The sequence below is a fragment of the Primulina eburnea genome, chromosome 16 (genome assembly GCF_022965805.1).
Source record: "Primulina eburnea isolate SZY01 chromosome 16, ASM2296580v1, whole genome shotgun sequence".
In the NCBI taxonomy this organism is placed as follows: Eukaryota; Viridiplantae; Streptophyta; class Magnoliopsida; order Lamiales; family Gesneriaceae; genus Primulina; species Primulina eburnea.
Window position 1 is genome coordinate 22,467,924 of NC_133116.1, and position 16,103 is coordinate 22,484,026.

The following is a 16,103-nucleotide window of genomic DNA, read 5'->3' on the forward strand; positions in this document are numbered from 1 at the left end:
AGAAGATGCACCTTCGAAAACTCTTTGATGAGATAAATCAGTTTAGTGATAAATTGAATCTTGATGTCAATGTCAATCAGTTAACTTAAAGGACGGAAATAAACATAAAGACAGATTGAATACTTGATAAATAAAGAACATGAAGATTTATGGATGTAAGGAGACTTCAAAAGTTTCTACGCCACCCCTTCTATCTCAATTATATGATATTTATTAAAAGACTTTGATCAATACAGAAGCTATAATAACCCACTTCAGTTTGGACTGAAGACTGCCAAACTGAAACTCTTAGTATCAATACAATATTATCAATATGCGACTGATGAATGGTTGCTCAAAATTTTTATCCCAGCTGAACTCCTCGGCTATTGATAAGCTTTTCTCTCTAACGATAACATCGAATGTATTTGAATAGTTATATCCATTGATTTTTCCTGTCTAGACACGTCATTAATCTTCTTACAATAGTACACTGTGGCTTTTCTGAAATGTGGCGCTCCCATCACAATTTAAAGTCTGCTTTGTACAAATTGTCGGTTGTTGGATAAAATTTTTAACTGATGACGTGTCAAGCTGATTTATCAGCTGAATGTAACATCATATATTAAATAGTTACAAATAATTATTTAATAAAAAAAATTTTCCTTAATTATCCCCGGTCTCCGTTCCTCGTTCCAGCGCGAAAACTATTAAAAGCCCTTATACATGAAACTTAAATAAACCATGAAATAAAACACATATACATGCAATAATCATGCAATTAATACATTAAAATAATTTAATAAAATAAATTTGATAACTTGTATGCATGAAGTTCACGTGGACCTTCAAATTTTTGAGACGTTATAATGCATATAAAGTAAATGTCATAACTAGATACAACCGTAAAATAGTATTAAAATAAAATAGCTTTCACATAAGAGTCAATAAAACTCAAACCACAAGTTGACTCGCTGAACACTTACTCTAACAAAATCAACACATATTGATATAAAATGATATTTATTCCATTTTGAAGTTATCTACACAATCAATGATGACAAGTGACACCGTCCTTAATATATTTTATGGCTGTAGCAGGTATATTTTTTTAATGGAATTGAATTTGATTTATGGCATGTTATTCACTTTTCTTTGTGTTTTGACAAATATAAACTATATTATCATTGACGTGTTGTTTTCTAACTCCTAGCTAAATGCTGGTGTGTAGTGGATGATATATATTGTTAAGTAATATCAAGGAATATGGCCATGTGTTTATTGGGATCTTGTAACACCGTTGAGTGATTTGATATCACCAACTCTTTACATAATTCATAAATTGTTTAGTTCTTTAATCATATGTTTGGACAAATGTTTGACATCTCTTGATAAAGAATTTTCTTTGGAATGCTCTGGAAAACCTGTCTGTTGTGGGGAACCTCCGCAGTGTATTTATTCTTTGACAGCAAAAAGAAATATGACGAAGGTTGATCTCTATACCACGAAATCTACGGAGGGGTGATTTCTTGTATTGGGGATGGATGAAACATACGATTTCAAACATATCATAAATAGAATCCGACTTTGATTTAACACTTATGGCACAGTTTCTTGTCTTAAAGAAACTATTATTTGATATGTTCACTTTATTTCTTTGAATAATGCTTAAAGTGACGATTGTCTTCCTCATTTAGTAGTCAAGTAATTGGATATGAACTCTTTATGCCCGGATATTCACCGCCTAGTAAGTCAAAGTTCCATATCTATGGGGAAAAACGTACATTATTTTCAACCAAAATATTCTACCCCTTGTGAGCTTAGCTAGCTAGCTTTGAAAATGTGTCATTATCATTGAATGCACCTGTTCCTTTATACATCTTAATTCTTTGGCCACTGCGTACTGCTTCCAGGAAACTTGCATGATGAATGATTTTATATATATGTTGCTTACCCTTGTCAGCAAGAATTGTGTAGCGAACAGGTTTCTCCAAAAATTCGAATTCTGATCTGGGATTCCATTTTCTTTTTATTTGAGAAATCTTGGATATTTTTCTCCCAATTATTACCTCTTTTCTAGACCTGTTTTTGCACCAAAGCTCTTGGTTGCTTCCTGCAAGTAGATAGATTAGCTAACAAGTGCGAGATTTGAGGTAAGTTTCCTGATTTTGTACTGATGCGCAATTCAGAAATTCTATATTTTTCTGACATAAAAAAATGACAGGACATGGTGAAATAACTATATGGATTTCATAAGACTGCAAAATTTTCTTCCTCCCCTTATCCCGCATTATCCAATCTATCGAATTCGTGAATACCACCTATGAGTCGAAACTAGTCTTGGGAGAGGGTATCTCACATTAATTTGCTTTTTTTTCATTTTTTTTTCAGCGTCTAGATAATTTCTAATCACACGTGATAATATATTGGTTTTAAGAGTAGATAATTTAATATGAACACATGTATGTGCCAGACTTGTAATGGAGAGCTGTAAACGAAATAATTCAGCAAATGAAGATTGCCATGAAGAACTCCCGTCATTGATTCGACCTATATCTGCTAACGGGGTGACTGACTATGATAGCGTGACCGAGCCTTGTTGTGAAAATGACCAGCTCAAATCTACTTGTTTTCGACCTCTAAGGACATCGAATTTTGTAAGTTTGCAGCTAATTTTTCTTGTTGAGCATGACCGGGTTAAAATAAATTGATTTGTTACATCAAAATGAACATTTTTCATGAATTTTCTTGGCTTGCAGTTTCGTTATGTATGACCTATTAGCTAAGATATGTTTTGTGTTGATTCAATGTGACAGGGAATTGAAGCAGCTGCTATGGAAGGACAAAACAATGTCTCTAAGACAGAAAAAATGCATTCTGTTTCCATTAGCATGCCGCCTTCTCCCATTGGAGATCACATACATAAAACAAAGAGAGTTCTTTTTAGAGATGACGACATGATTCTGGGACACGAAATTCCCAGTTCCAGTGATGTTGATAAAGATGTTAGTTCTCGAACAAGGCAGACCAAGTTTTATTCTCAACCACTGCCTAAAGGCTCTGCGCTTAATGAGGCCATTACTGCTGGAAAATCTTCAAACCTTCCGGCAAGGAATCCCAGGACTGAGAAACTAAAAGATAAACGATTCGATTCTTTCAAGACGTGGTCTGGAAAACTTGAGAGACAGTTATCTAACTTGCGTGGTAAACATCACGAAAACGAGCAAGAACCTCAGACCGAGCTGCAGCGTGTAGAGATGGAAACTATACCCGTGGATCGATACTTCGATGCATTGGAGGGACCAGAGTTGGATACGCTAAGGGTATTTTCTTTTTGTTTTTTTGGTCAAATTAAGTTTTGCTGATATTCTGATCACAAAATAGCTTTTTCTTGACAGGCTTCTGAAGAAGAAATACTTCTTCCTGATGACAAAGCATGGCCTTTTCTTCTACGATTTCCGATTTCCTCTTTCGGTATCTGTCTTGGTGTCAGCAGCCAGGCTATCATGTGGAAAGCACTGGCTTCATCCGAATCAACAAAGTTCCTTCATGTCAACCCGAATATTAATCTTGTTCTCTGGTTCATATCGATTGCTCTAATGGCAATTGTCGCCATAGTTTATGCCCTGAAAATTATCTTCTATTTCGAAGCAGTTCGCCGTGAGTATTACCACCCAATTCGTGTCAACTTCTTCTTTGCTCCCTGGATCGCCCTTCTTTTCTTGTTTCTTGGGATTCCGCCTTCGGTAACTCAAACCCTTCATTCTTTTGTGTGGTACATTTTGATGACGCCGATTTTTTGCCTCGAGCTTAAGATATATGGACAGTGGATGTCTGGAGGACAAAGGAGGCTGTCTAAAGTGGCAAATCCCTCGAATCATCTGTCGATTGTCGGGAACTTTGTCGGGGCGTTGCTTGGTGCATCGATGGGGCTAAAAGAGGGGCCAATTTTCTTTTTTGCGGTTGGATTGGCACATTACATTGTGTTATTTGTGACTCTTTACCAGAGACTTCCGACAAATGAGACGCTCCCAAAGGAGTTGCACCCAGTTTTCTTTCTGTTTGTAGCTGCTCCAAGTGTTGCGTCCATGGCATGGGCTAGGATTCAGGGGTCGTTTGATCATGGATCGAGGATTGCTTACTTCATTGCCTTGTTTCTCTATTTCTCACTGGTTTGTTCTCAAAGACTTTTAACTTGGCATATATATTATTCATCTCCCGTCAGTGTTTGATCTTTTATTTTCATTTCCTGCCTTGTTTTCAGGCTATTCGAGTTAATTTCTTTAGAGGCTTCAGGTACATTTCTTTTACCATAGTTGGATGATGGGAACATTTGAGAAAACTAATAGTTTAGACCAAAAAACACAAGTGAACAATTGGATATTCAATTTATTAGTAGTTGAAATAACTAAATTTTAAAACTGCGCTCGGAAACTTTCTGACAACACCCTTGAAATAGTCCCCGAAAGGACAACGTGAATGTGAGTCCGTAGTATCGACAACGTAAAACTTCTGGTTGAACTTTTTCATTCACGTTTAGTGTGAGATGGGTGTCACAATTATCCTCTTTCAGAAAACAAAATCTTCATCTCAATATATTTTCATGCTGCATTTGATTGGTTTAGAGGCATCTTCGCGTCCGACGGGTACTCCTTCCAAGAGGCATGACACTTGTTCACCCCATTTTAGTTCAAATTTTTCTGAGTTCTTCCTCACTATCATCCTCAGGTTTTCACTGGCATGGTGGGCTTACACTTTCCCAATGACCGGTGCAGCAGTTGCCACCATCAGGTACTCAACCGCGGTCACAAGCACCGTGACCAAAACTTTAACCGTCAGCCTATGCATTTTAGCCACACTCACAGTGGCAGCATTACTCGTGACGACGATCATCCACGCTTTTGTACTCCGCGACTTGTTCCCAAATGACATTGCCATTGCAATTAGTGAAAGAAGGCCGAAAACCTCACTAAGATGGTATCATAGGAAATCCGGCAGTGCAGACACAAATATCAAACAGTTCCTTAAATATTCGAACACAGATGACAAGGATATTGAGGCTTCTGCTAATCCTCCAAGCGGAGGAGCCATACATGCTATATAGGTGGCTGAATCACTTTTTTATCACTCGGAGAATGTATAAAATACTCATGTATATAGGGAGGTGTAAAGGGTAGGGAAAATCGTCTCTTCTGGCCACTCCGTCCCTTTACCACCCCTGCAAAGTTCGGTAACGACGAACCCTGGCCAAGTTCAAGAATCATCGAAGTTTTTTTTTTCTTTTCAGGGGAGGAATTTTCTTTAATTTGGAGAGTCCCTGTGAACTTGATGAGCAAAGAAGAAATGAGGTTTCATAGTGAGCCAATCATATCTCAAATTATAGATCTTTGTACGTTATATTTTCTTAGAATGTCTACTTATATTCCAGAATCCAATAAATAATCAAGATTCTGATTTGTCCATGATATAATTCATACTAAAATTGATATCTCAACGTAATATCCAAATATACTTTATAAAAGACATAAAAGTATTTAAAAAAAACATAACAGAGGATGAACTTTTAGCAATAAAATAAAATAATTAGATGTCCTGTAAAATGAAAAAAAATTGTTATACTTCATTAAAGGCTATTTTATACATTTTGTCATTCACGTAGAATGGCTTTTAAAGGACATCCGGGGAAAATATAAGCCTGGAAACTATGCCTATATCAAAATAATCAGTCAGTCAAATCTTTGAATACGGAGAACAAGAAATGCATTTGTTCAATTTTCACAATTCTGAAACCACACAGATAGAGGCCAGGTTAGACGACCAGGGCTACTACATTACATAGCACTACATTTGCATATCCTTAATTATAACAAAACTCAGCCAAACTTATGCCCTTCGATATTCGTTTTTCCCCATGAATCTCGTCTCAAACCTCGTATCAATACAAGTTAAATACAAATGTTATAGTAGATATCATGTAAGTTAACGGTTGGCCGATTAATTTATCGACTCAATTGTAATAAACAGTCTTTATTTTAATATAATTAACATTGCATGGTTTCGTTTTACTTTACTTGTATGCTCATGCAGTCGACATAGATAAAGACCTTGATCATACTTTAATATAAATAAATCGTACTTCGATCTTGAAACTCATTTGTAAATACTTTATATTCTAAATTAGTTCCTAGTCAATTCAACCGCCTAAAAACAAGAATAAAAGCCGCTTGAGCTTGATACTAGTATTTATGATGTTGTGTACCGTGTTTTATGGTAAGGGAATAAAGATGTTCAATCATACAGATAAGTAATCATATGATGATTGTGTCGAATAACTCTCTCTCGGACTTTCCAAATATTTGTCATTCAATAAGAGAACAACTTGAAAAATCTGTAGTTGTTATTGTATATCATTAGCCCTTACGAGCTAGGACAACAATGAGACTCTACATACTAAGATTGTACTTTGACTTGTTTACCGACTCCGCTAGGGTCACAAGGTGGCGAGGTTGGGTGCAATTGCGATATGTATAAGAGCCAGTTCATTGTAGTCGGGAATTCACCGCTTACCTACGGGTGTGGATATCCTATGTGGTCTGACGAAATAATAGTGAATGAAATCTCTGGCCAGAGTGTAAAATACATATTAGGGACAAGGGTTCTCTAGTTGCGTATACGATGACAATGTGAATATTTCATTATTGTATTACATATCTATCGAATCTAACATGTATCCCTCGATGAATCAATGATTGCAGATTCGATCGATATATATGAGATGAAGTGACCGTACTGTACGTTAATCATAACTAATTGGTTCTTGCAGACATTATCAGTGATACCTAGAGAATAATTGGACGATGTTATTAAACGCTCTTACCATGATTCGATTGTTATAATCAGAAAATGATTTCTGATATATTCATGATCAAATGTTGGTACATAGAATGTGGAAAATAAGAATTTGAATTCAACGGAAAAAATGCGTGGAAATTCCAAATGTCTTTGAAGCCGAATAAACGATCCACCCTAGTCACTATGATCGTATTCTCCCTCCAATCGCCTGGAAGGGACAAAAGAAGGCCACACATTTTTTCCATTGAATTCAAATTCGAATCTAATTTATTCGGCCTTTTCATTGGGATTGGCCTCTGCTATTTTATGAGTCTCTTCCTTTTTGTGTATGGAAGCCCGAATAAAGGAAAATGTCCTGAATGACAAAGAGTTGTGAACTTACGGCTAGCTGTATCTCTGAACCATTGATGATCACACAAGCACTAGATCATTTGTTCCCGTTGAGACAATAAATTCAAGGAGTTAAATTTATTTAAAATTATGAGATAATAAATTCAAGGAGTTGGATTTATGATAATTAAAATTTGGAGAGAATAAATTCAAGGAGTTGTATTTATGAAAATGAGAGTTTAAATTATCAAACTCAAAATTTGAGTTTATAAAAGATTAATTAAATATAAGGGGATATGTATTGAAATGTCCACTATTTTTTTTAAATCATAAACTCGAAAATCACTAATAAAAATAACTTAAAATTTGTATATATCATAATAAATTAATAATTAAATTCTCAAGTGCCCAAAAACATCTAAATTGTCAACTAACCAAAAATCATATTTCGACCTTTTAAAAAGATTGACTAAAAATAAAATAAAGCATAAAATCCCTAATAAACTCATTAACCATGATCCTTTAAATCTTTTGTCTAAAATCTAGTGCGGAAAATAAATGTCCCTCGGGAGTATACTGTCACACTCGATGTACTCAAGCGTCAGCGCCTCCTCATATTATCAAATCCTACAACATTCAAACCTAGTAAGTCTAATGACTCAGCATGTTCTAAACATAATTAGCAAATAATACATATACAATCACATGCAATAAAATTATACTTTTAATAAAAATAGCTTTTAAGCATAAATAAATCATAAACCGTAAAATCATTTAATCGTAAAACTTTCAATCCTTTATCATTTTTGGTTAAGTTTGATCCTTGAAAATGATTAGCTTTTATCCTTTAGTCGACTAATAAATCTTCAACTCCACATGGCCCATGGGAACGGGCACTAGGCTCCGCCGTGAAAATACGATCGTCGGGCTCCTTCTGGGACCTTTTCCCTCACGACATCCCCACAAATAAAATTGTAAATTCATCGTTTTTTCTTAAGACGGATCCCCCACAACATAGTAAATTCACGGTTCCTTCTTAAAACAGATCCCCCACATATCTTCTTTATCACAATCAATTCACATCCCTAAATATATTTTTCATTTTTCTTTTTAAAACATAAAATATCATTTCCTTTTCACCTTTTGCAAAATAACATTTTTCATAGTAAAAAAAATCGTAAAATATCATGACTTTTCAAAAATAGCATATTAACAATAAAAAATTGCACAGTTTTACCATAAATCATAAAATCTCATATTTTCATTTTAAACCCCATAAAATATCAATTAACACGCATTATGATCCTTTGGGACGTTGCCAAACTTTTATGTATTACCCAAGTGTAAAATAACTGTTTTGCCCCTAGACGTAAAAATTTCGATTTTGACTTTTTTTTATTTTTAATGACATGAGCTTATCCTAAATAATTATTTAAGCTTAACTCTAATTTTTTCATAATTTTATTTAAATTAAATTCGATGCTTTCTATTAAATTCTTAATTAATTATTCGTGAGGCGTTTAATTCCCGAATAAATTCAAACTTGAATATTTTCTTCCCAAACTTTAAACATAGACTTTTTATTACCTAATCTATCCCTTGTGATCCATGAACCACCCTCGTGGACCCATGGTTTGAATTTTCTTGTTAATTTTCGCAATAATGACCCTAAATTGAACCCACCGAGCCATCCCCCAATTTTTTCGAGCCACCTCGAGCCATACCCTATCCAACCCACCTAGGTACCCTACTGACCAGCCCTGACCCATACAACCCGCCCCTAACTCGCACAAATCATCTTGGACTTAGACCAAAGCTGCGCACGATTCTCTCCTTCATGCCTAGGACTCCTACCCAACTAGGACTCCTCTACTCGAGCCACCACCGAGCCCACCTAACCCTCACCGACCTTGGACTAAGCCAAGACCCAACCGAGCCCAACTCAGGCCTTTGAACCCATGCTGCAAGCCACCTGCTTCGGAAACAAGTTGTGCACACGAACTCCCTAGCTGTGGTCGAGCCATCAGCAAACCACTCTGCACCACCCCTTGACCTGACCCCTGACCACCTCCCTTGGCCCCTGATGGACCAGCTTGGCTCACACCTAGGCTAGCCATAAGCTTCCTCTCTCCCGAACCAAACCCATGCGTGCGTGGGGGAGAGTCCTAGTTCACTAGGACTCTTCCCTAGCCACTCCCTCGAACTCTAGCTACCCCAGGACCCAAACTAGCCCTAGACCGAGACCAACCCTGACCCTGGACCAGCCCTGGCTGCTCCCCTCGTGACCATGCAAGCTAGCCGAGCCACCTTCCCAATTATGATGCTAGGAAACCCTATGTGTCGTCCTTGCTTTCCCTTCGATAACATGCACAATTTTGAATGATGCGTCAAAGGGTTTAGAAAACGTGCCTTTGCATTTATAACGCTCGAATACGTGATCATCGGCGAGGAAGGACGAACGGACGACGAAGACTCCTAGCTTTTCTTCTCTCTCATTTTTTGAAAATATTAGAGTGAATTGTGTGTGATTTTCAACTGTAATATGGTGTTTGGGAAGCCTAGGTTTCTCATTTATAGATTTAATTTTTGCATGATAACGGGATTTGGTTTTGGACCTCCAAGTATAGGAGCAATTTGACCTACTCGATTTACTTAAATTAGGCCCAATAACTCATATTTAATAAAAATATAAAAGTTTATCAAATTTAGTTTCCAAAAATAATATTTTTGATCTTTTAAAAATTCATCGTTTGCCCAAAACCGGCTTCCCGGGAAAAATCGTGCTCGACTCGTAAAATAATTCGAACTCCACTATTTTAAGAAAAAAAATTAAATCATTTTTAATCATATTAGAAAGCCTTGAATATATTGAATGGAAACTAAATATTCTTGTATTGGTCGTCTCCGGTCTCTTTTCCCCATCCTATTATCGAATATTCGGGTAAAATCCTTCAATTTCATGAAATCATGTCATATAATCATTTAATCATACAATCGTACTTTTAATCATATAATATGCATCAAGTAAGCATTTAAAATCAATTAAATAAAACAATTCAAATAATTTGCATGCATGTGGTTTACGTAGGTTTGTTTTTCAGGCGTTACATGTATAATGGATTATAGGGTTATAAGTCCAACATGTTAAATATTTAAAGTTTTTAATGGAATTTGATAAATAAATTAATTAAACTAGTTGGACTAGTCAAATTAATTATGTAACGTCCCGAGAATTCAAAGGTCCACGTGAACCATATGTATGCAATATTATCAATTCCTTGTGTTTCAATTAATTGTATTTTAATTGCTAAATTGTGATATGTTTATATGATGTTTTAGTAGTTTTTGTACTTAAATGCATTACAATGTATTTTTAAGGGTTAATCGAGTTGCGATCGAGGAACGGAGACCGATGACTAAAAAATAGAAAAAAAATTATTATATATTTATTTTAATTATTTAAAATATAGTTGATACTTTTTCTTGTTTTTGAAAATAAGGAGTTTTTGAGGTGATTTTATATGCCGGGAAGTAATTTTTATCGGTGTTGGATTTTCATCAAAAATACGAACGTTTTGACAACCCGGCTAGTAATTTCACAAACTTTACGGAACAAAATAATTTGATTTAGCACTAATGGACTTATTGGGCCTAATTAACTTTTCTAATGGGCCTAAGCTAGTGTTAGTGTCCTAAATTAATTATTTCAAGCCTTAAACCTACCCCGTACCTTATTATCACAGGCCTCCACCCTAGAACACAAACACAAAGACTCCTTTTCACCAAACCACACGGCACACACAAGTTTGAAGAGGAAAGCATCGAATTTCTTCAAGGTTTTCAAGTCAACGTCTCCTCGTCGTCGTTCTTCGATTCGTCAACGTTAATTCGTGTGTTAATTACACAAAGGCACACCATATTCTTTGCTTTACTCATCATCACATCATATTATGTATTTGAATATGTTTTGCATGAAAAAACAAGTGATGTTTTTAATTATTTTCGTTTATGCATCTTCATGAAATATTAAGGCTTGGGTTTTTATCCAAAAATCACGATTTACATGTACCTAAGGGGCTGCCATGATTAGGAAGTGTTAATGGATGTTTTACACGATTTTAAAGAGTCCTATGATGCACCAAATTGCTGCACACGAGATATGAATAAGCTTGAACCATCTCTCGGCTTTTATGAACTAGTGCTCGGTTGAAGGGTGTTTACATGCAAAGTTCAATGAGTGCGAGTTTTGGCTAGAGAGGGTGGTATTCTTAGGCCACATAGTGTCAAAAGAGGGAGTAGAGGTCGACCCTTCTAAGGTCGAGTCGGTTAAGCAGTGGACAGTGCCTAAAAGTGTGACGGAAATCCGCAGTTTCTTGGGTTTGACTGGCTACGATCATAAGTTCATCGAGGGTTTTTCATCCATTGCAGTAGCCTTGACGTCATTGACGATTTGTAGAGGGACCGAAGTGTCAAAATATCTTTAATCAGTTGAAGCAAGAACTCACTAAAGCGCGAGTTTTAGCTTTGCCGACATAGCAAGGGGAATATGTGGTATTTACTGATGCTTCAAAACTTGGATTGGGTGCCGTTCTCATGCAAAATGACCAAGTCATAGTGTATGCATCTAGGCTGTAACGTCTACAGTTTTTTTTATACATTTTAAAAATAAGCATTTAAATAATTTACATGCATGCAGTCCTACTCAAAAATATCATTAAAAAAATAACTGTAAGTGTTGCGTGTTTTCTTGATTGCTCGCAAGCGCACGACGTCAAGTTATAGTAAAATGTATTTTTGAGTGCAAGTGTCGATCCCACGAGGAGTGTAAATAAAATATATATCAATGCTTGTAATTATAATAGTCTCGACTTTATCTAGAAAATTCAAAAAAAAATGTTTGGTTTATGTAAATGACTTGATTGCAAGAAAGTAATTAAACTAATCACCGAATGGAGAAATATCAATGAGAGAAAATATCTAGAGGAATGATTTCACTAAGTTACTACAATAATTCTTCCTGGTTGTATTTAAATTTCTGAATTCCTATTATTTAATGGCCCAGAACACTTATGTATTTTATTCCCCCTTTCCCAAGTGACGAATAAATTGTACCAATCAAACTTTGATTCAATTATTCCTAATAAAATCTAAGTTTAATTGATAAATACAAACGATGTTCTTACCTGAGCCTCGCTAAAGTTATACGCCTTCCGAATGCTATAAACATTCAACGATGCGTCTCTAATGATCTATAATCCTAGTCCCTCTCCCGAGTTATAGAATTAATCAAACAACAAACAATTTATGGCTAGTAAATTGCAGTGAAATGAATACAGAGAACACAAGTAAACAAAATCGGAATTCAATTAAATAAACAACTACGTCAGATCATCGTATCCACAAAGTTACGTCATTCTCTAGACTAGAAAATTAGTTCATGACGAATTCTAAATAAAATCAAAACATGTTTGAATATTTAGACATCGACAAAATAGAAAATAAAGATAAAAAGAATCAGATAACAAATCGGAAGTGTCGTCTCTGTCCCCAGATCCGTCGTTCTTCGTCTTTGATCTTGTTCCCTCGCGTTTTTCCTCTCGAGAACGGCTGTGTTGTATGTTTCTTCGCCTAGCACGGATGAATTTCTCGTATATCTCTTTCCCAAGGCGGCGGCTCCCGTTTCTGACCTAATTCGCGGATTTTATAAATTTCTGGAACACGGTGCATGCGGTTGCGCGTGGTTGTGCGTGCGTTGCTGCTCATCTGCTTGTGTGTGTGCGCGCATGGTCGCGCGTGTTGTGGTGCTGCTGTGCGCACATCTCGGGACTTCATGTTTGTCTGTGCGCCCGCGGTCGTGCATAATGTTGCGCGGTGGAGCGCAAGCAGCTGGTCCTCGCCTATGCTCCTGCGCGTGCGGTCGCGCAAGAAGTGGCGCTGCCGCGCGCGCCTCTCGGGTTGATAATTTGCGTGTATGTACGCGTGGTTGCGCGTGAAGTGGCACGACTGCCCGCGCACCTCTGTCCGTGGGTGTGCTCTCGGCTACGCACTACTCTGTTTTCCTAGTCCGCTTGGTTTCATTTCCACTATTTTCCACTCCTGGAATGACAACAAAAACAAAAAAAAACGCATAATTCTATTCGAAAACAAGCATAATGCAAAATGGATTTTAATGTAAATTAAGTGCAAATCTTGCACTTATCAGTAAGTAACTACCAACAGAAAATATAACGTAGCAAAAACAAGTAAAAATCCCAACGTCAACAGTAAAATAAAACAGCGTATAAAATGCTCATATCCTCTCAAAACATAAAATCATAAATGTGCGGAACATCATGCGGTCCTCGGGTCGTGCCACCGCACCAGGTCTGTCTACTCAGAGTTCGGCACCTCCAGTCTCCTCATCCTCAGGCTCACCTGCATCACACACACCTAGTGAATCAAAAGACTCAACACACCTGTTCCATAAATAACAAATACCTATACATAATACACAACATTGAAAAGTATCATATTCAACATATCTTTCATGAACTTTAAACGCGTAACATAAACGTGACGTATAAAATCATGACGTGTCAAAACAGCTCATCGTTAATCATCATTTATCATTTCCATTGGTGAATTCATTTCATTAGAGGTGACTATAGTACATCATCATTTACAATGGATCCATAATACATAGAACCGTTGTACGGCGGCTGTCGGACATCAGTGACAGGATCACCCATCCACTGTGCCTAGGCCATATCATCATCATTTACATATACATCTTTTGCATTTACATATGTTTTGATAGCCACAACTAATCTTCATCATTCAAAACATCGTCATTTACATTACTTATGAGAATCATGCACAAATGCAATTTTCTTTAAATTCAAGCATGCAACGTATATTTTCATAAAATCTTAAAAATCGTGATCATGATACATAAACATATAAAATATAGTAAATTTGTGCTCAGGGTGCTGCCAGGACGAAAATCTCACCCCGGGTGCAAAATGACCATTTTGCCCCTCGAAACCCAATTACTGTTTTACCCCTAGACCTCTAAAATTGACCCGAAGCTTACTAAACTCCTTAAAATGTCCCAAAACATATTTAAAAGCATTCTTAGACGTAACTAGAGCCCATTTTTCAACTTAACCGATTCGTTTTAAAACTTGAATCGGGGTCCCGGTTTTAACCCCAATCGACTCGAAACTTAACCGATTATTCCCAACTTTTTATCACACCTTAAAAACACTATAATGGTCCTAAAACTTTAATATCAAGCCCATAAGCTCTCGGCTGATGTCCCAGCAAGGTGCCAAAATCTCGGCCCTTCCTATTTCGCACCCTAATGCACTCACCTTCCCAAGAGTCACGATGTTAGTCTAACCCCGACGGTACCAGCCATGAACCATCCTACCGTAGAACTATACCAGCCCTTATTGGACCCACCTGAGCCACAGTCAATGCCCCATGCAGCCTCCACAAGCCACGAACTCTAAAACCTCAAAACCACTTCACCCCAACCCCTCTCCTCAAGGTGTGCAGCCGGCCATTCAGTGGTTCCAGAGGTGGTTGGCCTTCACAAGGCCGTCACTCAGACCCACCATGGTCTGGTCCATGCTCTGGTTCAACCATCACACCGCCCGTTCCGCCCCCTACCCGAACCACAGCCCCAACCGCGTACCACCATAAAACAGCCCTTCGATCTCTCACCCTACAGCTTTAGCGACTGGTTTCAATCCTCAAACCACATCTTGACACTGATATCAGTCTCTTACCAACCCTAAAACCGCAGCCCCTTGCACGTGAAATCATAGAAACATTAGTTAGCATTAAAAGAATGCATGACATGTACAAGAACCGAAAGTTCTTCATGTTCTAGGTTGGATCGAGAATTCTTCACACAAAATTCACACATATCAGTAATATATGACATGAGTAATGCAAAAATAATGGTGTAGGGTGTGCCTTGATGATTTCCACGCAAGAACGTCGAAGAAATGAGCAACGGAGAAGCGCCGAAGAATTTTCTTTTACAAGGAGTGAAGAGGTCGAAGCTTTCAGCTGGGATTTTTGAGAATGTGGCTGGTGGGAGTGAAGGTGTCGGCTGAAACAATTATTAGGTTTAGGTTAAAGAGTAGTTTAGGTGATATTAAATAGTCAGATTATGGGCCCTAATTTAATAATTAAAGTAAATAATTAAGCCCAACAAGATTTAAAGTAGGCCAATAAATCCCAACACGCTCCCGAAAAATATTTCGTGTTGGTAAGTTCTTGAAAATATTAGCTGAACCCTCAAAAAGTCCCCCGATTCGATAAAAATTTGCGTATCAGACAAAAATAAAATCATGGGGGTAAAATAATTATCCGACTCCTGATCCTGAGCTTGCAGCAGTCCTATTTACGTTGAAAATTTGGAGGCACTACTTATATAGCGAGAAATACAAGATCTTTACGGACCACAAAAGCCTCAAGTATTTCTTCACCCAAAAGGAGCTGAACATGAGACAAAGAAGATGGCTAGAAATTGTGAAGGACTACGACTGCGACATTAGCTATCATCCCAGAAAAACTAATGTAGTGGCCGACGATTTGAGTAGGAAATGTACAGTCTTGACCCACTTATCAGTACAGAGACCTCTACAAGTGGAAATTCAGCGCTTTTATCTCGAAGTTTATGCTAGGGGAGAGGCCCATAATCTTGCTACATTGACAGTGTATTCCACTTTGCGAGATAGAATTCAAGCCGGACAGTCTAATGATGAGCAATTGCAAAAATGGAGATAGCGAGATAAATCGAAGTACAACATGTTATATTCAATCGAGGATGACATTGTTAAGTACCTAGGTCGACTATGGGTTCCTAGTGACCATTCACTTGTAGTTAACATTACGACTGAAGCTCACAGTATCCCTTATTCTGTTCATCCCGGGAGTACAAAGATGTA

General features: G+C 37.2%; 1 protein-coding gene across 4 annotated transcripts; it reads left to right on the plus strand.

The window, feature by feature from the left end:
* The first annotated feature begins 1,361 nt into the window (after positions 1 to 1,361).
* On the plus strand, positions 1,362 to 5,435 carry LOC140817038 (S-type anion channel SLAH2-like). Of its 4 annotated transcripts, none has more exons than XM_073176599.1 (6): positions 1,362 to 1,468; positions 2,453 to 2,636; positions 2,796 to 3,302; positions 3,378 to 4,151; positions 4,244 to 4,275; positions 4,708 to 5,435. In XM_073176599.1, exons 2-6 carry the CDS (start codon positions 2,460 to 2,462, stop codon positions 5,081 to 5,083), a joined length of 1,866 nt encoding a protein of 621 aa, XP_073032700.1. In that variant the 5' UTR covers positions 1,362 to 1,468; positions 2,453 to 2,459; the 3' UTR covers positions 5,084 to 5,435. The 4 variants fall into 4 exon arrangements, with proteins under 4 accessions (XP_073032700.1, XP_073032698.1, XP_073032697.1 ...); XM_073176597.1 differs by lacking the exon at positions 1,362 to 1,468 and adding an exon at positions 1,476 to 2,132 and having other exon boundaries at positions 2,204 to 2,636; XM_073176596.1 differs by lacking the exon at positions 1,362 to 1,468 and adding an exon at positions 1,476 to 2,132.
* Positions 5,436 to 16,103: the final 10,668 nt, after the last annotated feature.